The 27,004-nt window shown below is 35.6% G+C and overlaps 2 protein-coding genes across 2 annotated transcripts in view; both read left to right on the top strand.

Moving 5' to 3' along the window:
* Nucleotides 1–11,239, top strand: part of pip5k1bb (phosphatidylinositol-4-phosphate 5-kinase, type I, beta b) — a 40,584-nt gene extending 29,345 nt beyond the window's left edge. The window contains exons 8-15 of the mRNA XM_079896648.1: nt 1,457–1,650; nt 2,557–2,640; nt 2,784–2,832; nt 2,942–3,026; nt 3,907–4,062; nt 6,019–6,154; nt 8,376–8,484; nt 9,703–11,239. Coding sequence (XP_079752774.1) covers nt 1,457–1,650; nt 2,557–2,640; nt 2,784–2,832; nt 2,942–3,026; nt 3,907–4,062; nt 6,019–6,154; nt 8,376–8,484; nt 9,703–9,705 — 816 coding nt within the window. The 3' untranslated portion in view covers nt 9,706–11,239. The remainder of the gene's footprint in view (nt 1–1,456; nt 1,651–2,556; nt 2,641–2,783; nt 2,833–2,941; nt 3,027–3,906; nt 4,063–6,018; nt 6,155–8,375; nt 8,485–9,702) is intronic.
* A 1,115-nt stretch (nt 11,240–12,354) lies between these two features.
* Nucleotides 12,355–26,253, top strand: unc45b (unc-45 myosin chaperone B). Its single transcript, XM_079898008.1, has 20 exons — nt 12,355–12,458; nt 13,302–13,472; nt 14,554–14,590; nt 14,747–14,922; nt 15,007–15,096; nt 15,224–15,391; nt 16,852–17,017; nt 17,139–17,309; nt 18,309–18,480; nt 18,580–18,880; nt 18,990–19,084; nt 19,931–20,072; nt 20,144–20,284; nt 20,469–20,596; nt 20,740–20,806; nt 20,890–21,003; nt 21,217–21,332; nt 25,225–25,342; nt 25,439–25,594; nt 25,729–26,253. The coding sequence occupies exons 1-20, from the start codon at nt 12,453–12,455 to the stop codon at nt 25,990–25,992; spliced, it is 2,799 nt and encodes a 932-aa protein (XP_079754134.1). The 5' UTR covers nt 12,355–12,452; the 3' UTR covers nt 25,993–26,253.
* Nucleotides 26,254–27,004: the final 751 nt, after the last annotated feature.

The raw sequence follows: 27,004 nt of genomic DNA, 5'->3' as shown, positions 1-27,004 counted from the left end.
AATCGGTGTTGCCTACACCGTGTTATCCTCTTTTTAAAATTTGCACCCTGTTGACTTCAATGGGGCCAGTTTTAAACCTGCTTTTAGCCTCTTAACATCCTTGATGTGTCATTACAAGTGCACAGGTCATGTGAGTGATTCCTTCGGAGTGAACGCGGGTCAATCTGACTGCAGTAGATGTGAAAGATATGAATAAAAATGTTGTTTATTTAGCCAGCACACATACCTGTATTTACATCCTGTTTTCGGTCGAAGTCCATAGTAATCAATTGTCGAGTTCACGCGCATGATCATAGGTACTAAACCAATGCGCGTGAACTCGACAATTGATTACTATGGACTTTGACCGAAAACAGGATGTAAATACAGGTATGAGCGCTGGCTAAATAAATATCATTTTTATTCATATCTTTCACATTTACTGCAGTCAGATTGACCCGCGTTCACTCCGAAGGAATCACTCACATGTGCACTTGTAATGACAGCTCAAGGATGTTAAGAGGCTAAAAGCAGGTTTAAAACTTGCCCCACTGAAGTCAACAGGGTGCAAATTTTAAAAAGAGGATAACACGGTGTAGGCAACACCGATTTTTGTCGTTGTTCTCTGTATTGACAGCACTCCAAATGTACAAAAAATTGAGCTCAATGTTAAAATTGACCGGAGTTCTCCTTTAATGTTAGTTCATTCAGGTTTTCATTTTGAAGTGACTCTCTGAGCTTTTTGATCATTTTTATTTTTCATTTAATTGCACTCTAATGCTTGCTATCAGATTTGATACATGACACCCTGGATTAAACCTACTAAATTAGATATCTGTGAAAACAGGTGCCGGCATTTTCGCTCTATCATTGCTGTTTTTTTCTGTTGTTACAAAAATTTTGTATTAGAATAATGTGCAATGCCGCAATAAAAAAATATATAGATGTGCAATTTATATCTAGTTGCCCAATAACTAAAACTTAAATAAAAAAATAATAAAAGCTATATTTGTATCTCAGTTACACTAAATTAACTCTGGTTCACACTGGGAATGTTTTTGTGTTCACAAACAGCTAGACGGAGCGCAGTGGAATTGAACAGAATATAGAGGTCTTGATAAGTGCCATTTTTAACTTGACATGCCACCTCAAAAAGCTCATCGTACAAGACTTTGATTCTAGCAGCCCTTGTTCTGCAAAAAGCCTGACATGCAACATCTAAACACATCTTTATTCTGTTTATTTGGTGTCCTGTAGCAACCCTACAACCCCCCCCCCCCCAAACATTAACTTGGCAAACACAGATCTCACAAGAATTTTGCAGAATGAGGGTTACCATTTTGACAAAAGGAAAAACAGCAACAGCACAGTGGCCAACAAGGCAAGGTACATTAACCAGGAGGATTTTAGCAATGGCGCTCGTCATATTGTGTGTGAGATTCACAGTGTGCTAAACGCTGTGTTGTATTTCCTGCAGGTGCTAGAGAGTTTTAAGATCATGGACTACAGTCTGCTGCTGGGGGTGCACGTTCTGGACCAGAGTCACAGAGAAGGAGACGTCAACAATGTGGACGGGAAGAGGATCGTGGGACAGAAAGTTCTTTACTCCACCGCCATGGAGTCCATTCAGGGAGACGGCAAGGCAGCTGAGGCTTTGACCACCGATGACACGTGAGTCCCTGACACACAGTGTTTAATATATTCAAAATGTTATGTGTTGTCATGTGAATAGACAGAGAATAATGCACATAGGTTGCAAATACTTGTTTTTAGTTTTAGTAAAAATGTTTTTTTGAAAAACTGGCGTATTTCAACCCCCAAAATCAAAAGAAAATAATTTGAAATTATATTTTGTTGAAGAAAATGTAATTATTCATCTATAATTATTAATTTTTATATATTGTAAAGTATTTATAATGAATTGTAACTTGACTATATAAAATAATTATTGTAAATATATACATATAAATTGTAGTATTTTTTAACTGCCTTTCATTTATTATTTAATTTATTAATAGTTAAATCAAAAATTACCTTAAATTAAATTTACATTGTATTAAAATATTTTAAGAGTAATGACAAGTACAAATAAAAAATAAAAAAACATGTTAGTTACTGTTGCATTAAGGCAATGAAGATAGAAATTGTCACTATGATAAAAAAAAAATCTTAGGTTAATGTTACAGTGTCCTTGTTACATATGTTACATGTACTTACCATAGTAATAACAGTAAATTATGCATAATTACATGCAACTAACCCTCAACCAAATTCTAATCCTACCCTAACCCTATAGTAAGTACATGTAGTTAATTACTATTACTCAGTACTTAAATACATAATTACACTGTAACAATGACACCATAAAATAAAGTGTAACCTTATTTTATTTATATTTTGGACGGAAATGGCTTGTCTTGATCTTGCAGTGTTTTTATGAGATTCCCCAGCCACTAATAAACATAATTTACATAACATTATAATATAACTGTTAAATACAGTTCTAAAATAAAATATTATATTTTATAATTTATATATAATATATTTTATATAATAACACAATGTTTTTTTATACAGAATGGGAGGCATTCCTGCAAAAACACACAGGGATGAGAAACTACTTATTTTTCTAGGCATTATCGACATCTTGCAGTCTTACAGGTAAGTCTAGTGTCAGTTTACAACAATCCCAAAAGCCCAAATGTCATGTTACACACCAGCTAACAGCATATTAGCTCACTGCAGCTTCTTTAATTGAACTCCCTTATCCCTGACGAGATCTCTCACTCTCATTTCTCTCCAAGATTCATGAAGAAGCTGGAGCACTCCTGGAAGGCACTCGTCTATGATGGTGTAAGTCTATATGTCTCTCTGCTCTCCTCGTTTATGAATAGACTATTCATACCTCTGGGGAATTAAGGATGCTTCCTGGTTTGATTGTCATGTATTCTCTTTCTCCTAGGATACAGTGTCTGTGCACAGACCGGGTTTCTATGCAAACAGATTTCTCAAGTTCATGAGCACCAGAGTATTCAGAAAGATTCATCGTAAGTCAACAATACGAGCAAATTAATCGCAAATATTACATGTTAAACATCATATTTTTTTCAAAATGTATATATTTTTAAGAAAGTTTGGTAACACTTTACAAAAAGGCCTCATTCGTTAACATTAATGCATTGGTTAACATGAATTAACTATGAGTATTTATTTTTACAGCATTTGTTAACCTTTGTTAATTTTAGTTTTAAAAACTTTTTTTTTTTTTTGCAAAAACAAAAATGCTGAAGAGATACTGTAGTTAACTAATGGTAATAAATCAAACTTTATTGTAAAGTGTTACCAAAAATGTTATATATAGCATACCTAAAACTAAAATGATCTCAAAAACAGATTTTAGGTCTGACTCTGTACAATTAATTGAGATTTATATCAAACTAGCAGAAAATATGAGTGTTGTTTGCATGTGAGAGTCGCTGTACAAGGATGCTACAGCTCAAAGAAGTGCATTGAAAAAGATGATAATCAATCATTTTTAAAACTTCCTGTCAATGACAAAACTCAAGAACGGAAGCTGCACCAATACTCTTGCTCAACCTTTTTTTTCATTAGTCAGAATATTTTGAAACATTACATCAATGCGCACAATAGCAAAACTTTTCCTTCCTCTTTCCGAGATGTTCTTCGGCTACTCGAGAAGTCTGAAACTGTAATTCACTCCCCTTAATATGGTTTTTATAACCAATATTAATATAGCACAATGTAGATTTATATTTCCCCTTTCTAATAAAGTTAGACAGTGGGCCGAGATTTCGTTTCACGGTCTAATTGTCGGCTGCCAGGTAACAGTTAGGGGAGAGTTATATCATCATATTTTCAGTTCATTTAGGACAGTGTCCATAATTAGTCTCTTTGTCACACATCCAGCAAATCGCTTCTCCCCGGGCAAGAGGGCGCGGAACTCCATATCAGCGCTGAAGTGTTCTTCTCAAGAGGTGCTGTCCCCACAGAAGGAGGAGAAGACCGAGGAGAGTGTGGACAGACTTGGAGGAGCTCGTAGTCTTGCCAGTCTGGATGGACAAGGTGGGCGCCACTGACTATATGAAAAAGGTTGGGTTGAGGGCTAAAGGGCTTTTCACACTTGAAATGATCATCCGAGGGATCATTTAAACTCTGGATTAACATAATCCTTGGTTATTATGTTTTATATTTCACACTTTTCATATTTTACACTGGATTAGCTGATTATTGTACATCTTTAAAACCTTGGTTAGCATTCTTATTGCCATTTTTATGAGGACAGAAACATTAGCCAGGGTTAAAGGGATAGTTCACTTTGAAATTAAATTTTGGTATGTTTTAGCTTACCTCAAGGGCATCCAAGATGTAGGTGTCTTTTTTTCCGCAGTAGTTTCAATTTTGATATTTTTAAGTCAAACCGTTCTTGTCTGTCAGTCATATTATGCAGGTCTGTGGTCACTGTCTCAAAGAGCATGCACAGTCGAAATTAAAACAATTCCCCATTGTCCAAATTAAACAATTCCCCATCGTAAGTACACATTGATGGCTTAAGACACGAAACGAGCGGTTTGTGTGAGAAAACGAACAGTATTTATATCGTTTTTACCTCTTGTACACAGCCACGTCCAAGTGATCTGAGGGCGCGCGCGCATCCTGGTGTGTGTCGTGTGCGCAGACTGGTGCATAGATATATACACTAGATGTCGCCTTGGCTACGGCATTCGTTAAGAACTGCCATAGCCAAGGCGGCATCTAGTGTATATATCTATGCACCAGTCTGCACCAGATCACTTGGACGTGGCTGTGTTACAAGAGGTAAAAACGATATAAATACTGTTCGTTTTCTCACACAAACCGCTCGTTTCGTGTCTTAGGCCATCAATGTGTACTTACGATGGGGAATTGTTTAATTTGGACGATGGGGAATTGTTTTAATTTTGACTCTGTGCATGCTCTTTGAGACAGTGACCACAGACCTGCATTAAATGACTGACAGACAAGAACGGTTGACCTAAAAATATCAAAATTGAAACTACTGTGGAAAAAAAGACACCTACATCTTGGATGCCCTTGAGGTAAGCTAAAACATACCAAAATTTTATTTCAAAGTGAACTATCCCTTTAAAAATGCCTTTACACTGGGGTTAAATGATACCCTGGGTTAAATGCAGTGTAAAAAGCCCTCACCATCCCAATACCAAACACAAATGGTGACATACTTGCAGACATCAGTTCTATTAATGTTCACAGATATAAACAGGAAGTGTCTGATTTTGGAAAAACCCTGAAAAACAAGCTGCCGTCCGAGACAGTCGTTTTTTTCCAGACAGCCATTTCTTCCTCATTCATTTCACATTTACTAGCTGAACACAAACCTTATTGCATTGACTTTTTGTGCTGATGTATGTCACTGGTTTAGAGCTGCTGCAGTGCTGGGTATGAATTATAATAAAAATGTAATGCCTTGCTGTTCAAAAGTTTGGGGTCAGTATGTTTTTGTTCTTTTTATTTTATTTTATTCTGCAAGGATGCATTAAATAGATTAAAAGTGACAGTAAAGACATGTATAATGTTACAGAAGATTTTTATTTCAAATCAATGCTGTTCTTTGAACTTTCTGTTCAGCAAAGAATCCTGAAATTTTTTTAGCAGCACAAATGTTTTCAACATTGATAATAAGAAATGTTTCTTGAGCAGCAAATCAGCATATTAGAATGATTTCTAATAGATCATGTGACACTGAAGACTGGAGTAATGATGCGAAAATTCAGCTTTGCATCACAGGAATAAATTACATTTAAAAATATATTAAACTAAAAAGTTATTTTAAATTGTAACAATATTTCACACTGTTTTTGTTACATTTTAAAGCATTGGTAAGCATAAGAAACTTCTTTCAAAAACATTAACAAACCTTACCGACTCCAAACTTTTGCACAGCAATGTAGTAACTTTCATATACTGTACATTTATTCAGGAAATCACCTCATGTGATGTTTCTGTCATCTCATACCACAGTGTTCTGGTCCTATAACCGTCCTGACCTGGTCCCTCAGACTCCTTACCCACATGAAGCCTCTTCCTTGAGAAACACCCTCTCCCCGCCCTCTATATTCGTCACAGATCGGTACCTGAAGGCCAGATCTAATGAAAGGTGACACCTTTCACACACATCTCACAAACCTTCAGACCCATAAACCTGACACACACCTGTTAGCTCCTCACATCTCCTTCTACTTCTGTTCCCTCCACAGAGAGACATAAAGGAATAGTTCACCGAAAATATATGAATTTGCTAACACATTTTCATGGAATACAACTGGAGACATTTTAGTCACTTTTTTTCATGCAGTTATAATAAATGGGCTTTCAGGCTTCAAAAAGGAGACAAATAAGCACTAAAAAAGTATCATAAAGGTTATCGTGTGACTTGTGCGTCATATGATTGTGAACTTTATGTGATAAACGGACCAAATTTAAGTGGTTATGCTTTCACCAGTAGTATCTAAACCGCAGTGAGAACCAGATAAATTCAATTCATCTAATCATTCAGAGTGGTTTTGTGAATTGAATCAGTTGATTCATTGATAAGATCTGACTCAAAAGAATGATTCCTACTCAAATACAACTTTGCTACTTCTCTCATGAACACACTATTCAGTATGAAAGCTTGTTTAAGCCACGGAATAAAAGAATAAAAAAAGGTAATCGCGAGTTTTTATCTCACAATTCAGACTTTATAACATATATATCACAATTTTGACTGTATATCTAAACTCGGAATTGCGAGAAATAAAGTTAGAGTTGTGAGTTAGAAAGTCAGAATTGTGAGGGCAAAGGTCCGAATTGTGAGATATTAACTCACAATGGACTCTTTTCACATTTCTGGAGTTTTAAGAAGCGGAAGTCGTCATAGTTGGGTAAACTTCTATAGCGGTGAACGGGAGACGACAGCAAATATCATTTTTATATTTCCAAGAAAAAATCTGTGATAGAGTTTCAATGACTTTTCAAAAGAGGGGAAAAAATATAGAGAGATTGATATGTTGGTCAGAAGAGAGAAAGAGAAAGAATTTGCTGTCGTTTTTTGTAAGGTAATATAGCATGATATATAGCGTTATAAATGTGTAATAAATATTTACAAAATTAAAATATGAAAAACTAGGTTTTGGCAACACATCATCACAGTCTATGAATAGGGGCCATTTCTAGAGAAAAAAAAAATCAGTAGATGAGATTTGAGATGTGAGATATGAACCCATTTATTCTGTGGCAGAAACAATGTCTGTAACAATCTTCCGTAGATGAGCTTGATATTATGATTTTTTGTCATTTGATTTATTTCAAGTTGTATATAGACTACTTTATGGTGCTTTTGAGTCCTTTTTGAAGCCTAAAAACCTTATTATTGTTGTAATTGCATGGAAAAGAGCAACACATATTAAAAATCACTTTCAAGAATGATAAGTAAATGATGACAAAAGTAAAAATTTTGTGTGAACTATCCCTTCAACTAAGTCTCTCTGAATATAGTCAAACAATGCCACAATGTAACTCTTCAAGATGGATTTCTTTGATCCGCTACAGCTGGCGTGAGCGACTGACCAGGTGTTGTCATGCTACACTTGTTCTTCTGCTCAATTCTTTGTGTTTGGTTTTCACTGATCTCCTCACCTTTGACACACACCTGTTTTAAGTGGAATTCCTGTGAAAAGGCCTCATAAATATTTCACCTGCTTGCACAGGACGAATATAAAAGAGGTATTGTTTTATGACACAGAATACCACAGAAGGGGGCATTCGGTGCTTGAACAATGATTACTGAGTTAGAAGAGCTTTGTCAGATGTTATCTTGTTGACTTCATCAATATAATAGATTAATTAGCGGTCCTTGCATGCTGGATAAGAGTATTCGATTCTTTCCCAAAAAGTCTTACTGACCTTAGACTTGGAAAACGTTTGATGAAGTCCAGGGTGAGTCTGTGTTAATGAACACCCTGAGATGTGTCACATGCGCAGAGTGCTTTACCTTCACGAGGTGAGCAAGGGTCTGGTTGCCATGGCATCAATTACTCAAGAGATTATTGCAGGCAACAAAAACATAAGCACATTCCGAAGTGGATGTAGATGGCCAGCGCTCATATGAAATGTGTCATGGTAATGATGAGAAATATTACTGCTGGAATGCTTTCTATTTTCGTCTCCCTGTCTCTGTCTTGACACACGGCCACACACATTCCCTCAGATCAGAGTTTTGGCATTTATGAGACCACCGGCTTTGCTCAATATTCATCCGTCATGTTTTAAGGACTCTTAATTTGTCCTTGAGCTTCTTCCTACTGTTCTTCTGATTCATTGCTGTTGTTTCCTTTCAGATGTGCCTGCTCGACTTTTACATTGGAGGACAGCGCCATCTGTCTGACGTCTGAGCAAAGCACCATGGACATAGATAGAGATGACGACTCAGTGCTGGATGTCTACTTTGTGAGTTTCTGCATTACAGTTAGTTGATTGGATCTTGAGGGATCTATGGACCTTAATCAGGGTCATATTGAAAATAAAGTTGCGAGGAACAAACGTATAGTGCGTTCAGTAGGTTGCACTGTCATATGTTTTTTGCAAAGACATATTTTCAGTGTTTTATTAACTTAATTATCAATACTCAGTAGAATCCACTGTACTTTTATCCCTCGCATAAAATATGGCGTCTACTCTGTATAAGTTCCCTTAGATCTGCAATGATATTTTCAAAAAATATATTAAAATATCTATTATTGCGTAATACTGTATAAATAGTAGTGTAAATGGTTGATTCTGATTTGTAATACTGAACCACTAACCTTTTCCTTATACTTTATATAGCAACTTTATAAAAAATAATTGTATAAATATTTTATTTATAAATATCAGATTCAATTCTGAAAGTTATTGTAAGGTAAGGTATAAGGTTAGTCATTCAATATTATAAATTGTAATAACAAATTTAAACAAAGAATAACTTTATAATATAAATGATAACTTTTAGAACTTAATCTGATATTTATAAATGTTTTAAATTATTAGAATATATTAAATGAAATGTATGTATGTATATATAATAAAATATATTTTAAATATATTACGAAATTTATAACTTGTAACTGCTATAAACTTAAGATCATGTTAATTCTCTTTCTGGTGAGTTTGTTAATAGTAATAATAAATAAACAAATATGCATATATCTTAATTATATATAATAAATATTATTATATACATTTATATATATATATATATATTATTGTATTATATTTAATATTTTAATTATGTAATACATATAATTTTTATTATTGAATTATTTGTTTATATTATTTTTAATAATTATACATTTATAAATATCAAATTAATTATTATAATTGTTATATTAAATATGTTATTTTTATTATTATTATTAAACAACTTTTTAAATATATTATGAAATTTATAACTTATAAATGCTATAAACTTTTATCTTGTTTTTGATATATATATATATACATATATATACAATGTATATATTTTTTACATTATATTACAACATTATCTTTTTATTATTATTTTAAAAACATTTTTTCATATATATATATATATATATATATATATATATATATATATATATATATATATATTTGAAAGTTTTATACTGCCACTAATAACTTTGATCATGTTGTTGATCGTCTTTCCAGTGAGGAGCAAAATGAGATGTTTCTTCATCTCTCCCCTGGATCCTCATGTGCCAAGAGCGCCCCCTGCTGCCAAACAAATAAAAGAAGTCAGAAGAAGAAAGTGCTGACTTTCGCCAATACAGCAACTACAAAAAGACATCTGTATCTAATCCCAATGCTAAACATTTCCTTGGACTGTGGCTATAAGATGGACATCCAACCAAAAGCAGATTGTGCTTTTGTAGCCCTGAGCTTCTCAGCAGCGAAAGATCTCTACAGATTAAAGCTCTGGGGTCAGAGACTGAAGACAGACGTGACGTCATTCGTTGTTTCGTAGACACGCAATAAATACACTCCTCTGATATGCAAAGATGGTTTCTAACAGCTATCCTCTTTACCTCTTAAAGGATCTAGTCTTTAGTGATCTAGATGCAATGCTTGCGATTCAAACTCTAGCTAACAGAGCTGTTCAGATATTTTTAAATGTGCAATTTTTCATACATTATACAAGTGTGTGTTATGGTAGTTCTTCTCACTGGAGTAATAATCCTGATGTTTTATTTCCAAGGAAACACACAGTTTCTAGGAAACAATGGAAGTGTGACTTTAGTTCTCAGACATCTCTTATGAGCACAGATGTGTGACGTACTGTAAATGTAGGAGTGTAACTTCAGTCATTCTCAGATTTATGCTGGCACATAAGCTCCTGATAATCAAGAGTGGGACTCGATCAGCAGTGTATCATTTACATCTATCCAGATGCCAGAATGTTTTCATGTGCTAAAATGCAGATGAGAAGTCAGTCTTTCATGTGGGGATTGGGTGAGTTTCATACACGCATATACATTCTCTCAGGAGATCCTTTTCCTAGAGGCGTCCAAATGATTGCTTGATGTTATGCTAGTGCGCTTCTGATTTTAAATGCCATGTCAGAACTTGTCTTTTGAATATTATTATTGCACCTTTGTTTGTTTCGAGGCCATAATTTATTAAATCATTATTATAAATTAACATTGTGTTGGTCTGAATTTCATGTTGACCAATATTTGGCCATGCCGATAACCAGTTTCACTTGGTCGATTTACAGTGTTGGATGTTGGATACCGAACTTAATTGGATTTTCATGGGTGTTTTGAGTCAATAATTGAAAGATTATGTCTTTCAAATATTTATAGCCTGATGTATTTTGTATATATCGTAAAACTCATCCATTGGTTAGGTTATTCCCAGGGTGTTTGTGGGAAAGTTCTTCCTGTGTGGATGTATGCTGCGTTTCCCTCAGGATGTCCCTGTGATCTCCTTTGTATGCAAATTAGCTGTAGGTATAAAGTTTTGTTCCACAGTCAGAACTTTGGGTTAAGATTTTTTGAAGTCCGACACGCTGACATCGCTGCCGAAGACCTGTGCTACACCACTACCTTCAATAAATTCTTCTCCCCACAAGAGCTCTGATCAAGCTTATGCATTAGAGAAATCTATTGGCTAAATCTAATCTATTCCATTTTGGTAAATATGTATACATTTCACTTCCATTAAAGTGTGTTGTAAAATGTGCTGTAAAATGTACAACGTAGTTTGAAGTCGTAAGACTTTAATGTTTTTGAAGTAAGTCTCATGCTTTACTAAGGCTACATTTATTTGATAAAAAATACAGTAAAAACAGTAATATTGTTAAATATTATTACAGTTTAAAATAACTGTTTTTGTATTTTAATATATTTTATTTATTATATCATTACTCTAGTCTTCAGTGTCACATGATCCTTCAGAAATCATTCTAATATGCTGATTTGCTGCTCAAAAAACATTCCTTTATATTATCAATGTTGAAAACAACTGCTTAACATTTTTGTGGAAACTGTGATTTTGTTTCTGATCAATTTAACGTGTCCTTTCTGAAGAAAAGAATACATTTATTTCTGTATAAAAAAATGTTACTCAAACAGTAGTGTATATATTATTAACATTATATTGCCACTCTGTTCACTTAGATGTCAAAATCAGCATTGTCACTTAAAGTATCTCATCTTTAATTGCTTTTTATGTACAGTATACATGGTGACAACAGGGCATGTATAGTGATTTAATGTCTTTATCAATAACCGTGAATATATTGGTGATGTATTCAGAGAGGTTAAAAGATTAATCCAAATCCAACAGTTAAATCTAAGGTTAAAGTAGCAAAACAAACAATATATTTATATATATTTATTGGGTTGCAGGATGTTTTGTTATGAGCGTAACACCTTCCCCCAGTTCTTTCTGTTGGAGAGTCCTTCCATTCTAGAAAGTACCAGTGAGACCTCCAGCACACCAGCTGTTCTGAGACACCCCCTCCCATCAGGTGGCTCTGGACATTTGCTACTGATTTCTCAGCTGTCATACCCTCTCCCTAAATAGACCATATCAAAGACAGGCCATTTCACTGATATAAGGGGTGACCACATTATCTGCAAATTAAAATTAATCTACCATAACAGGAATAAATGAACAGCGTGATGTGGAATTGGGAAAAAGCTTGAAAGATGTAATCTCAGGTTGTGACTGATAAAATGCATAATGCATTACCAGGTAGGGTGGATTAAGACCGTGCCACCCCTCACAATGAAATGGATCCATCCGTTATCCTGGTTTGTGCCCCCCATGTGCAACGTGTAGATATAAGAGACCCTTGGGGGGGGGGGCGTAACAACTGATAAACTCAAAAGACAAGAAACTACACTTTGACACAGAACAGATTTTCCTCTCACGACGAAGCAGAATTCACTTCAATGACGGTAAGTTACTATAATCACATGCATAATCTGTAGTCATAGGAAATAGAATGGGGAATATGTCTAATTGATAGAAAACAGAAGTTGCCATTCACTGCGTTCAGTATTGTTGAGGTAGGATCTCGTATGAGGCCACACTGTTGCCCAAATAAGGCTTGAGGGTCAGACAGTTAAAGTCAGAGATAACATGTGCTTGACCACTTGCTTGAGAAAATTGGCACCTAAATGGTAAGTTTGAACATGTTTTGATGTACGAAATTTAAATGTTACAAGGAATGTGTTTGAATTAAAGGTTTGTAATTAATAAGGCAAGACTAGACACTAAAGGTAAAAACATAGTTTTTTTAATGCACTGGTCAGTTTTGAGATTTTGGGCCATTTGCCTTTTCATAATGTGTGTTTTCAGACTAGTGGAAAGATAATTTCCAAAATACACTTTTAAGTGTTTGTTTTTATTTATTTTCTTTTGCACTTTATCTATATTTACATGTGTGTCTGTAGATTTGAATTACAATACATATCTTTAACGGTTTTTTTTTCCTCAAAATGTGTTGTCTCATGTACTGAGGCAAAAATTTCCTCTAAACAAAGAAATCTCCTACACAACATAATTAATGTATGTTACATAATATTTTTTGCTTATTTGAAAATATATACACTATATATATGATAATAATATTAATAATTGCATATTTTTATGACGAATGCTTTAATGTTGTGTGCAAGTATATTGTCTGAAAGTTCTATTAAATTAATTTTAAATCGAACACTTACGTGAATTTGACTATATACAGAAAAAGGGTTGCATTTGAACAATATGCAACCTTCTAAATTGTAACATTCTAGATGGGAGAAATTGGAGATCCAGTCCAGTTAAAGGATGAGGGTAACAAGTACTTCCAGGCTGGAGAAATCGACAAAGCCATTGAGAGCTACACTAAAGCCATAAAGGCCTGCAAAGACAAGAAAGTGCTAGCGGTCATCTACAGGAACAGATCAGCCTGTTTCCTGAAAAAGGTAAGAGTTTACATCCTGTACAGATTATGAGCCTAGTAGTACATTTAATTCCTCCTGGGAAGTTCGTATTTCCGAGTTCTGTCATTAATTATTCACCCTCATGTCGTTCCAAACCCATCAGACTTTCGTTCATCTTCGGAACATGAATATAGATCTTTTTGATGAAATCGGAGAGCTTTTTGTACCTCCGTAGACAGCTACTCAACTGACACTTTGACACTTCAAAAAGTTCATAAAGAGATCGTAAAACTAATGCATATGAATTGAGTGATTTATTCCAAATTTTCTGAAGAGACTCGATCGATTTATATGATGAACAGATTGAATTTAGGCTTTTATTCACATATAAACATTCATCAACTCACACATCAGATCTTGTAAACGGAAGCTCAAGCGTGTTCGCTTGACGTGCGTGAACCAATGAGGTTCATTCTCGTGTTACGCAGCACGTTTGAGCTTCTGCAAGAACCAATGAGGTTCATTCTCGTGTTACGAAGCACGTTTGAACTTCTGCAAGAACCAATGAGGTTCATTCTCGTGTTACGGAGCACGTTTGAGCTTCCGCAAGAGGTTTGTTCTTGTGCATCTAGCATGTTCGGTTGAGCTTCTGTTTATGTTCGCTGATCAATGTTTATATGTGAATAAAAGACTAATTTAAATCTGTTCATCATATAAATTGATCGAGTCTCTTCAGAAAATTTGGACTAAACCACTCAATTCATATGCATTAGTTTCACAATCTCTTTACAAACGTTTTGAAGCGTCAAAGTGTCAGTTGTGTAGCTGTCAATAGAGGGACAGAAAGCTCTCTGATTTCATCAAAAAGATCTTCATTTGTGTTCCGAAGATGAATGAAAGTGAATGAATTGATGACAGAATTTTCATTTTTGGGTGAACTCTCCCTTTAATTAACTTCACAAAAATATAGCACTTTTTTAAAACCCAACTCATAAAGACCGGGGTTGAAATAAAATCCCGACTTTTGGATGGGATTCAACTCATAAATACGATCTTCCCGACATGACTTGAATGTGCCATCAAATATTTCTGCATGATTTTCATTTGATGTCTTGTTTTCCAGGAAAATTATAACAATGCAGCATCAGACGCCACTAAAGGTATGATTTGGAAATTTATTCTTCTTTTATTCCACTTTTTTTTACATTTTCAGCTCTGATTTTTCAAGTATACCATCAAACATCTAAAACATTTTTCTCTTGGTCCATTAAAAAAATACTGATGAATGCTGATCTGTTTCTTTTATACAATTGCAGCAATTGATGTGGATGCTGCGGACATCAAGGCTCTGTACAGAAGATGCCAAGCACTCGAGAAGCTTGGCAAACTGGACATGGCCTTTAAGGACGTACAGAGATGTGCAACCATTGAGCCTAAAAACAAGACCTTCCTTGAGACCCTCAGAAGACTCGGAGCTGAGATCCAACAGAAGGTGAGGATCGCTTCTGTCAAATACTTTTGAGTTCACGTAACGAACATCTGAGTTTCTAAGGAGCATATCTGATTTTCCCCACAGCTGAAAACAACCTTCTCAACTGACTCCAGAGTGCAGAACATGTTTGACATCCTATTTTCAGATGAATCAGATAAGGAAAAGAGAGAAAAGGTTTGAACAGTTTCCTAGAACTCTGTTCCCTTTTAGCTTAAAAACAGTAAAGCAAAACTAAATGAATGTAATTTGCAGTAACATATCTCTCAGTTAAACTGAACAACATGTTTGTTGGGTCCACTAGGCTGCCAACAACCTGATTGTCCTGGCCAGAGAGGACGCGGGAGCAGAGAGAATATTCCAGGAGAACGGTGTGCCTTTACTTGTGCAGCTGATTGACACAGGAAACTCTGAGATGATTCTGGCTGCCATCCGGACCCTGTCAGGAATGTGCACAGGCCACAGAGCAAGGGTGAGGAACAGACAAATAACCAATCACATTTTCTTTTTTACATCCTCTTACCTGAGAAGAAAAATTACACAAATTAAAATGATACATAAAATGCATATATACTGAGATACTGAGACTTGTTTTAAGATCATTTATACTGAATTAATTTGTATTATTTTTTATGTTGAATTTTATATTAAAATAAAAGTTTTTCTTCTTATATTTAGGCATAAATATAACATTTATGTGAGGGGAAAAACAATTTGTCAAAATGAATCTGCTTATTTATAGGGGTAAGAAAAATATCCTTCAATTAACATACTTTCTGAATGTATTAATTATTAAACCAAAACATTAATAATATAATAAATTCACATTAAGTATTAAATAAAATATTATTGTTGTTTTTTCATGAGTTTTTCTGAAAAACAAGAAAAAAATACTGACTAAAATGTTTTTGCAAATGAATGCAATAAAGAATACAATATAAGAATATAGATAAATAATAAGGAATACAATAAAGATCCATTTAAATATTAAAGTGCAAGAAGACGCGAAAGAGAACTCAGTTGGGTACTCACGCACTGTGTGAGAAGTTTTGAGTAAGCACACATCCGAAGACCGTGCAAGTGCGTCTTGTGCTTGAATGAAAGAAGAAAATCACACATTATGTCAAAAAAAGCCCGTCTTGGCAAATAAACTCTTGAACAGAGTCGGTTTTGTCTTAAGTGAACCTAAACAGTTGAGATATAAAACACATGTGTAACACTACATTGGATCCATGCATTAGGTCTTAAAGTGACAACAGCATAATATTCCTGCAGTGTTTTTAATGTTAATCAAACAGAGGGCAAGGGAAAATATCACTCTGCTCTTGATTGAATAACTTTTGCAACTTTAATAAGTTTTAGTATATATTTAATTTATACAGTGAAGACTATGCAGTTATTTTACATTTGATTACTTTATTCAATTTCTGTACCTGAAAACTACTGTTAGACCTACATGAAAAATGTGTTTGTTCTATTGTATTTTTTGTGCTATTGCTCATAATTTGATTATTTGTTCTTATTTTATTACTGAATGCTTACTTGTCTTTATTCTTGCTAGTAGTTTTTGCTGTGGTATCAAAATTGGAATCTAGAATTGTTATATGAGGTTTGGTGTCATAACCTTTTTTTCTCTCTTAAGGTTGCATGGGTAAAACACAGTGAAAACAGTAACTATTTTTTGTGTTACATTTTTGTTATGGGGCCAGTGAAAATGTTGGCAGGGGAAGTAAAAATTTTAACCACTACTCTGATTGGGCCAGTAGAAAAATCCTTAGCGTTGAGCCCTGACATATTAAGATACTGTATTATATAAATATACTGTATTTATTTATTTTTTTCTTGATTTTATTTTTACTGTCAGTCCTCTTGGTACAATTTTCTGTGTTTGTGGCCATTTATGTTTATTAATAATGTGTTTGGGTTTTAAAGGCAACTGCCATCATCCACATGGTGGGAATTAGCAAACTGTGCAGCATCATGGCTGTGGACAATGAGGAGATTGCCCTGGCAACTGCAAACCTGTTCCAGTGTGTCAATGACTCCCTTGCTGGAGGAGACAAGAGAAATTACGGCAAAGAAGAGGCACTCGTACTCGGTAAGAGAGGACAGCTGAGAAAATGAGCATTCAGAGGAGCATTGCTGAAGATTGTGATCATTTGAACCAATTTGCAATAAACTATTGAGTGTTAAAACTGCTTTTGTCTGATGACTGGCAGACTCCAGTAGGGACTTGAAGGATATCCTGCTTGCCTTGTTGGAGATGATCGCAAGCAAGAAGGTGTCTGGACCTGGCCGAGACCAGGCTCTGAACCTCCTGACCAGGAATGTGCCAAGAAAAGACAAAAAAGACACTGATAACTCCAAGTGTCTTTTCACCATTGACCACGGTACGTTTCATCAGTATAGTATAATGGTTCTCAACCTACAACCTTCACAAACAAAGTTTAACCCTAGTACCAGACTAAAATGCATGTTTGAGCTGTTTTAACTGAAACTTGCACTGGCATATCTTAAAATATATCACTGCCATTGTCCCAAGATGTACATCAGTAATGTTTTTTCGAAGACATGTTTACAAAACCTAATTAAATGTCCTAATTGAACTAAGGCCTAATCCTGGCTTAATCTAAGCCCTGTCTGTGAAACCAGTTTTTTATTTTACTTAACCCCCTCAACACCTGTTTTCCTTTTTTCTTTCACACTTTAGTTTAGGGTCCAATTCAACTAACTATTACGTACAACTTTTGCCTCAATAAACTTAGCACTTACTTAAACTAAGATTACTGCTTATGAATAATAAGATAGTTGTTAAATTTAGGTATTGGGTAGGATTAAGGTCATGCAGAATAAGGCATTAATATGTGCTTTAATAAGTACTAATAAACAGCCAATATCCTAGTAATATGCATGCTAATAAGCAACTAGTTAATAGTGAGAATTGGACCCTAAACTAAAGTGTTAGCTTTTTTATTTTAAAAACCAGGATTCCAACTGTCTTGAAAAACCTGGATGTAAGAGGAAGCCTAATGATTTCTTGACCTGGGAAAGTCATGTAAATTTATAAAATCTTATAACTCCATTTCCATTTAATGAATATAAATGTTTTCTAGTTATACCAGGCTCAAAAAGTATTGGGTAGAAGCTATAAGTAAAAAATATATTTCTTCTAAGTCTTTATTCTTAATGCTAATCCAGTAAATCACCAAAAAAAAAGTAATCTGCCCTTCAAATATTGTTACGGTTGAGAACCACTGGTGTAGAATGAAGAAAGAGATTACACATTGTATTCGCTGTCCAAAGCAACAATTATTCTTTCAACTCATTGGAAGGACTGAAATTACACATTTTAATGTTGTTGTTTTTTAATGGAATGGTCTCAAAAACAGGCCTGAAGAAGATTCTGAAGGTCTGCGGTCAGGTTCCAGAACTTCCTGATCAGTTGCCGCTGACAGAAAACACACAGCTGATTGCCAGTGTTCTCCTCAACAAGCTCTATGATGACTTGCGCTGTGACCCTGAGCGAGATAACTTCAGAGATGTCTGTAATGAGTACATTAAGTAAGTTCCACTTTTGCCACAAAACGTAAAGAATTCATAGATCGTGGCACATATAATTATACATATACTATACTTAATGTGACTGGTTTTCATCAACAGGGGCAAGTTTGACCCCAATGACATGGACAAAAACATCCATGCCATCAATGCTTTGTCAGGCATTCTACAGGGGCCGTTTGACGTGGGAAACGCCCTTGCGGGTCATCAGGGCATTATGGAGATGATGGTGGCGCTTTGTGGATCCGAGCGTGAAGTGGACCAGTTGGTAGCAGTGGAGGCCCTCATTCACGCGTCTACCAAAACCAGCAAAGCCTCCTTCTTTATCAGCAATGGAGTATCTCTGCTGAAGGACATGTACAAGAAAACTAAGAATGATAAGATCAAGATCAGAGCCCTTGTGGTACGCAAATTGCATACTGTAATGCTATTCAAACTGTGTTTGTTGCAGTGTTCATTAATGATTGAATGAGAGCAGTTGATATATTTTGTAACATAAATTTCTTTCTCAGGGTCTGTGTAAACTGGGATCAGCTGGAGGAGATGATTACAGCATGAGACAATTTGCAGAGGGTTCCACTGAGAAACTGGCCAAGCAGTGCAGAAAGTGAGAACACTGGCTATCTTTAATTTGAAGGACTTATGTTATGTGACATTACATTTTCCTTTATCTTTTAATATAGTAGTTTAATATACTATGAAAACATACACTACCATTCAAAATTTTAGGGTCAGTAAGATGTTTTTGAAAGAAATGAATACATTTATTCAGCAATGATGCATTCAATTAATCAAAAGTGACAGTAAAGAAATGTATAATGTTCCAAAAGATTTCTATTTCAAATGAATGCTGTTCGTTTGAACTTTCTATTCATCAAAGAATTCTGAAGAAAAAAAACTGTATCATGGTTTCCACAAATAATTAAGCAGCAACATTGATACATTAATAATAATAAGAAATGTTTCTTGAGCACCAAATCAGCATATTTGAATCCTTTCTGAAGGATCAGGTGACTAAAGATTGGAGTAATGATGCTGAAATTTCAGCTTTACCATCACAGAAATAAATTACATTTTAAAAATATATTAAAAAGAAAACATTTATTTTAAATTATTTCACAATACTACTGTTTTTACTGTTCTTTGATCAAATAAATGCAGCTTTGGTGAGCAGTAGAGACTTCTATCAAAAACATTAAAAAAAAGACCGGAACTACTGACCCCAAACTTTTGAACAGTAGTGAACTTTCAGAACTCAAAACTTCCTCCCCAGTCCAAAAAGACTGAAACTAAGATGGAAAACACTTAATTTCTGATGCCAGAAACTCATTAAATACATTAACATACGACCATTGTCAACAATGCCTATTCAGCGTTTGTTTTGTTTGTAATTGCTCCATGCAGATGTTTTGGGGTCAAACTGCATTTCAACCATAGATTTGGTTTATTCCAGGTGGCTCTGCAACCCTACACTTGATGTGCGCACCAGGAAATGGGCCATTGAAGGCTTGGCTTATCTTACCAATGATGCTGATGTAAAAGATGATTTTGTTGAGGACGAAGCAGCTATGAGGGCCATGTTTGAACTCGCAAAGGTATGTGAAAAACCTAATAGGGAAGATTCACATGTATGTACAAATGTACAATATATATTTTTCTCTCATAGTCAAAAGATAAGACCATCCTATATGCTGTCGCCTGCACCCTGGTCAACTGCACCAACAGCTATGACAAGAAAGATATCCTCCCGGAGTTGGTGCAGCTGGCCAAGTTCTCCAAACAACATGTCCCTGAGCAGCACCCGAAGGTAACTTAGACAGAATCCTGTGATGTGGCAAATTAATCTTTAAAAGTACAAATATTACATTTATTTTCTTAATAAATACTCATAAATATGCATGTTTAAAAATGTTAGTACATGGTGTCACACTGCTGTCACTGCTTGCAAGTTGAGTTAATATATATTTTAAAGAATTTTGCTTGTGCTTTAGGATAAGAAGGACTTTATTGAAAGGCGAGTGAAAAGGCTTTTGAAAGCGGGAGTCACATCAGCTATCGCTGTCATGGTCAAAGCAGATAATTCCATCCTGACTGATCAAACCAAAGAAATGCTTTCAAGGTTTTATTTTGTTATGTTTTGTTTTGGTACTATATCGCATGTTTTTGATTTTGGACCCTGATGCAAAAAATATTATATGGTCTGATTATGTATTGTTTATTATGCTGCCGAAGTTAATACACTTACTTTTTTTGTCCACCCAGAGTGTTTCTTGCCTTGGCAAATGATATTAAAGATCGTGGCACAATTGTAGCTCAGGGTGGAGGAAAGGTAAAAGACCACAGAGCAAATACAAACCCATAGTGGATCTCATATTTTGCGAAATAAAAACTATTCACTACTATGTGCGACAGGCTTTGATCCCATTAGCCCTGGAAGGAACCGCAAATGGAAAAGTAAAGGCCAGCCATGCTCTGGCTAAGATTGCTGCCGTCTCCAATCCTGAAATCGCCTTTCCTGGCGAGAGGGTAAGATAACCTTTTACATCTGTAGCAATATTAAAGCCAGAAGAATGGGTAAAATACAGGAAGGATACCTTAAAATACATTTTTGCATTTCACGACACATTATTGAAAACCATATTACACATTACTTTAAATATTAATGGTATTCTGAGCATGAAAAAATCTAAAATAAAATGTAATATCGAATTTTTCATGTTTCTAATCTTTCCATTACAGATATATGAAGTTGTGCGACCACTGGTTTCCTTGCTAAATACAGAACGAGATGGTATGGAAAACTTTGAAGCTCTGCTGGGTCTTACAAATCTTGCTGCCTTAAACGACAAACTTCGGTGAGTGTCAAACATTCTGGTTAGAGATTTGTTCAAAACCCCCAACATTAAGTTTTAAATGCAAAAATAAAGGAAAGGCAGAATTCAGAACCAACAAAACAAAAACAAAATGCAGCATCACAAAGACCAAAATAACAAGACATCAGAACAAAAGGTGCAAAAGAATTGTAGCTAAACACTAACAAGACTTCACAAATACATAAAATACAACCAGGACAGGAAGTGGCTTCCTAGAAATTCAGTGAGGGTTCCTTCTGGTGGGCTGGTGGAGGAACTGCAGGCTCTAATGAAAGGATGCAAATGGTGTCACATTATGCTGCATCCTAATATGTATACTTCCGAACTATATAGTAGGTTAAAAACAGTGTGTGAAAAGGGAAGTATTAACCCCCTGGGGTCGGCTATCGCGCCGGCGCGATAGGCTCGTTTTTTTCCGTATGAGTGCAAAAAAAATAAAAATAAAAAATAATTTTTATCTTATATGCTTGTGTTATACATCAATCGATCCTGTTTAGTGTGTATTTTTTTTGTGTATGCTCATAATAAAAACAAAGTGTTGTGCTTTTCGCTAAATAAAGAAAAATAAACATGATGCGAGTTCTGCCTACTCTCTGTCAGTGAAGTCAATTCTGAAACGCGTCCGAAAATGAACTGTAACTCAGCGAATACTCAGTCAAACAGGCATACAGACACACAGGCATGAAGCTTGAATTATCTTCTTTTAAATGAAGTAATTTTTATAAAAAACAAATATTCACAGTTTATATAATATGTATGTAAAGAGAGAGATGTCAGTCGTTCTCATCTCAGCTAATTAAGTTTTAATGTGACTCCGCATACGGAGACCGCGCGCTATTCAAACGCAAATGTGAGGCGATCCATACAAACCTGTGAAACGCCCACATCAGCTGGATAAGGCCGGTGAAACACTGGATGCGTGGCGTAAGCGTCTCAGCTGCGTGGCGTGTCCGTTTTTATTTCGGCTCCCATGTTAACAGTTTAGAGTTTGCACACTGCCTGTGTGAGACGCGCGTAAATACTGCTGTATTGAATGAACAGCTTTTAGCAAACTCTATTGCTATACTGAGATGAGGAATATATACTGTATGTGTTTTGTCAAAAATAAAGTCATCAACTAACTAATGAATCCTTTACTTTGAAATACGTATGATAAAATGTATACTTTAGTTTTGAAAGACGTTGACTAGTTTTGAAAAGATTATAAAGTATGTATGTGCATGCATATATATATATATATGTGTGTGTATATATGAAGAGTTCAGATGCAAAAGCCTCTAAATGCCATCTGAAATTTTCTCCTAGAATGATCATTTTTATGAAGCTTGTATATTTAAGTTAGCTATAGGTGACACACCTGAATGAATGGCTCATTAAGTATGCAGGGACGTAGTCTCACCAGGTGTGAACTACTAAATATGCATGATGCTGTTGGAGCGTTTACGCCCCATCCGCATATTGGCTTTCCAAACTAAAAGTGTTTCACAAAACTAAAATCAATGTATCGTTTTATGTGAATGATTAGGCAGGATGATTTTCATATAATTTTGAAGAAAAAACCCTAGGCGATGACATCCATTAGTCAAAAGTCTTATTGCCACATATTTAGTATGTGTTTTGTGGCCTTATTTCAGAAACTTTAATTTTTAGTTTTTTCGATAACCATGCATAAACATTATTCTCTCAAAAATGAAAACATGTACATACATGTGGCTCACATATTATGGAAGTCCTGTTTGTGCTATATAGAGTGAATTTACACCTTTGCCATTAATATGTTTATAAGCAACTGAAAAAAGCACAAATGTCAGGGCATGTCAGAACATCTCAAGGACCCCAAAAACACCCCAGACCCCAGAGGGTTAACAGTATTCATAAAAGAGAAGGCAATAAGTACCTGGATAACTACAGTAGTCTACAGTACTACAGTAGTCAACATTGGAAGTGGATCAAAACCTTTCATCAAAGTTATACATGAATTTTGAACAATATCCGTTTTTGTCTTAGGACAACTTTGATGAACTTTTTTTATCCACTTCAAATGTTGACTACTGTACAATAAGTACTACTACTTCCGGCGAGATTCTGAAGTGCGCTTCCAATGGACACTTCACTATTCCATAAGGCCATGGGAGGGGATTTGTGAATGACAGTGAAGTGACATAATTGACACTGGTAGGTATTTATGATAATGACAACTTGATGAATTTTATTTTTTTACCAGAAGCTTTTTATTTATTAAACCAATGCAGAAAATTCATATACACTCACCTAAAGGATTATTAGGAACACCTGTTCAATTTCTCATTAATGCAATTATCTAATCAACCAATCACATGGCAGTTGCTTCAATGCATTTAGGAGTGTGGTCCTGGTCAAGACAATCTCCTGAACTCCAAACTGAATGTCAGAATGGGAAAGAAAGGTGATTTAAGCAATTTTGAGCGTGGCATGGTTGTTGGTGCCAGACGGGCCGGTCTGAGTATTTCACAATCTGATCAGTTACTGGGATTTTCACGCACAACCATTTCTAGGGTTTACAAAGAATGGTGTGAAAAGGGAAAAACATCCAGTATGCGGCAGTCCTGTGGGCGAAAATGCCTTGTTGATGCTAGAGGTCAGAGGAGAATGGGCCGACTGATTCAAGCTGATAGAAGAGCAACTTTGACTGAAATAACCACTCGTTACAACCGAGGTATGCAGCAAAGCATTTGTGAAGCCACAACACGCACAACCTTGAGGCGGATGGGCTACAACAGCAGAAGACCCCACCGGGTACCACTCATCTCCACTACAAATAGGAAAAAGAGGCTACAATTTGCACGAGCTCACCAAAATTGGACAGTTGAAGACTGGAAAAATGTTGCCTGGTCTGATGAGTCTCGATTTCTGTTGAGGCATTCAGATGGTAGAGTCAGAATTTGGCGTAAACAGAATGAGAACATGGATCCATCATGCCTTGTTACAACTGTGCAGGCTGGTGGTGGTGGTGGTGGTGGTGTAATGGTGTGGGGGATGTTTTCTTGGCACACTTTAGGCCCCTTAGTGCCAATTGGGCATCGTTTAAATGCCACGGCCTACCTGAGCATTGTTTCTGACCATGTCCATCCCTTTATGACCACCATGTACCCATCCTCTGATGGCTACTTCCAGCAGGATAATGCACCATGTCACAAATCTCAAATCATTTCAAATTGGTTTCTTGAACATGACAATGAGTTCACTGTACTAAAATGGCCCCCACAGTCACCAGATCTCAACCCAATAGAGCATCTTTGGGATGTGGTGGAACGGGAGCTTCGTGCCCTGGATGTGCATCCCACAAATCTCCATCAACTGCAAGATGCTATCCTATCAATATGGGCCAACATTTCTAAAGAATGCTTTCAGCACCTTGTTGAATCAATGCCACGTAGAATTAAGGCAGTTCTGAAGGCGAAAGGGGGTCAAACACAGTATTAGTATGGTGTTCCTAATAATCCTTTAGGTGAGTATATATATATATATATATATATATATATATATATATATATATATATATATATAGAACATGCATTTTAATGGTTGTGAAGTAATTACTTACTCAAAAGAAGTACCTACTCAGAGTGACTACTCGGATGGAAGGATGGATGGATGGATGGATGGATGGATGGATGGATAGATGGATGGATAGATAGATAGATAGATAGATAGATAGATAGATAGATAGATAGATAGATAGATAGATAGATAGATAGATCTATAAAAAACAGAAATCAAGAGCCATGCTCACACCATAGGGAAAGATTTTATTTACACCCAACCAAATCCATAAACCTAAAATTTTGAACTATTCTGGAAATGCAAATCTAATTATTTATCTCTCTTTCCACAGAGTGAAAATCCTAAAAGAAAAAGCACTTCCAGAGATCGAAAACTATATGTTTGAGGAACATGATCAAATCAGACAAGCCGCCACAGAGTGCATGTGCAATCTGGTTTGCTGCAAGGATGTATGAAATTACTATTGAGAATACATTATGCTTATCAAATGTAGCCTTTTTTGTAAGTTTGGATGTAAATATTGACCAGATTCATTATTTTGACAGGTTCAAGACAGATATCTACAAGATGGCAATGATAAACTCAAGCTTCTAATCCTGCTCTGTAGTGAAGATGATGAGCAGCTTCAGAGGGCGGCTGCTGGCGCACTGGCTATGCTCACTGCCGCACAGAAGAAACTCGCTGTTAAGATGACTAAAGTGGTATGTATCATTAAACAGCCTTCACGTCCCACTGCAATCTACCATTATTGTGGTGGTACAATGGTACAGTGTTGGTATCAGATGCTCATACCAAAGATGATAGACTGTAATATGGTTTATTTTATTATCTACAGACTGCGCAGTGGCTTGAGATCTTGCAGAGATTGTGTCTCCATGATAACCCTGAAATTCAGCACAGAGGTCTTGTGACAGTGTTTAACATGCTGGATGCTGATGATGAACTAGCCAAGAAGCTAATTGAAAGTGAATTGCTGGAAATCCTGACATATGTGGCAAAACTGGAGGACAACCCCAAGAAGCAGGATGCTATTAACGCAGCTCGGGCCTGCCTGTCTAGAGCCATGGATCATGGACTTGTAAAGCCGTTTTCACAATAAACAGAAAAAATGAATTGTGACGTGTCATTAGACGAATAGAGAATGGTCTGCTTTCTGGGAAAGTGGAAAGACTGCAAACCATTGGCAATGTTTTCTTTTTAAAATTTCTAATGATTAAGCATAGTTCTTTTTAAGACTATATGTTTGTGTGGCTGTTTGTTTGATCAGTGGTCTTGCATTTGGTATTTATTTCATATTTCATGTATTTTCACATGTGAAGTTTTGATTCACAGATTAAAAAAAAAACTTTTTTTGAGAAAAGATGACTGGAATCTATTTCTTCATATTGACATTTTCAGAATTATTCTTTCACGTATACAAGTATATATTTTACAACCACACACATTTACCTTGCTCTATCTCAATCAAAAGGTTTGGCAGGTTAACCTGGTATTTGGCAGGATAAACTGACATTAAATTAACACAACCTAAATTAATAAACCCTGTCAAAATAAGTGTATTGTTAGTTCATGAATGATACCTAATGCATTAATATCAACAAATGAAACCCTTTTATAAAGTGTTACTTTTTCCCCCACAATTCTCATTTAACCCTTTCATGCACAGTGGTCACTACAGTGGACAGCTATTAAAAAAAGCATTTTCTTGAATGTGCACGGGTTTTGATGGCATAGTTGCACATCAACCTCTTCAGTGGACCCTGGTGCATCATCCTATACATTGCAACCAAGTGGCAAGCCGTTGTGTTTCGATTTTTTCCCCCTCCAAACCAAGATGGCCAATAGTCAGTCAGAAATGCCAAGTTGCTCTGGAATATCCACCCATTTATTCTATCCTAGGAGACTCTTGTAGGTAAAAAAAAAATATTGCAGCATCAAGCAATATCTAATGAAGTTTTGATTTTAGATTGGGAGAAAATTCTGATTAATCATCTGTCCACTATAGTGGACCTCATGCATCAATGGCTACATTTCAGATACAATTCATACTTATACTGTGAATATTGTTTTTGAAAATACTTAATCTGCAGTGACTTTTTTTTTTACTGTAA

Source organism: Squalius cephalus, assembly GCF_949319135.1.
Source record: "Squalius cephalus genome assembly, chromosome: 16".
NCBI classification, from domain to species: domain Eukaryota; kingdom Metazoa; phylum Chordata; class Actinopteri; order Cypriniformes; family Leuciscidae; genus Squalius; species Squalius cephalus.
The sequence above is the reverse complement of the archived record's forward strand: the minus strand, read 5'-3'. Positions and strand labels throughout refer to the sequence as shown.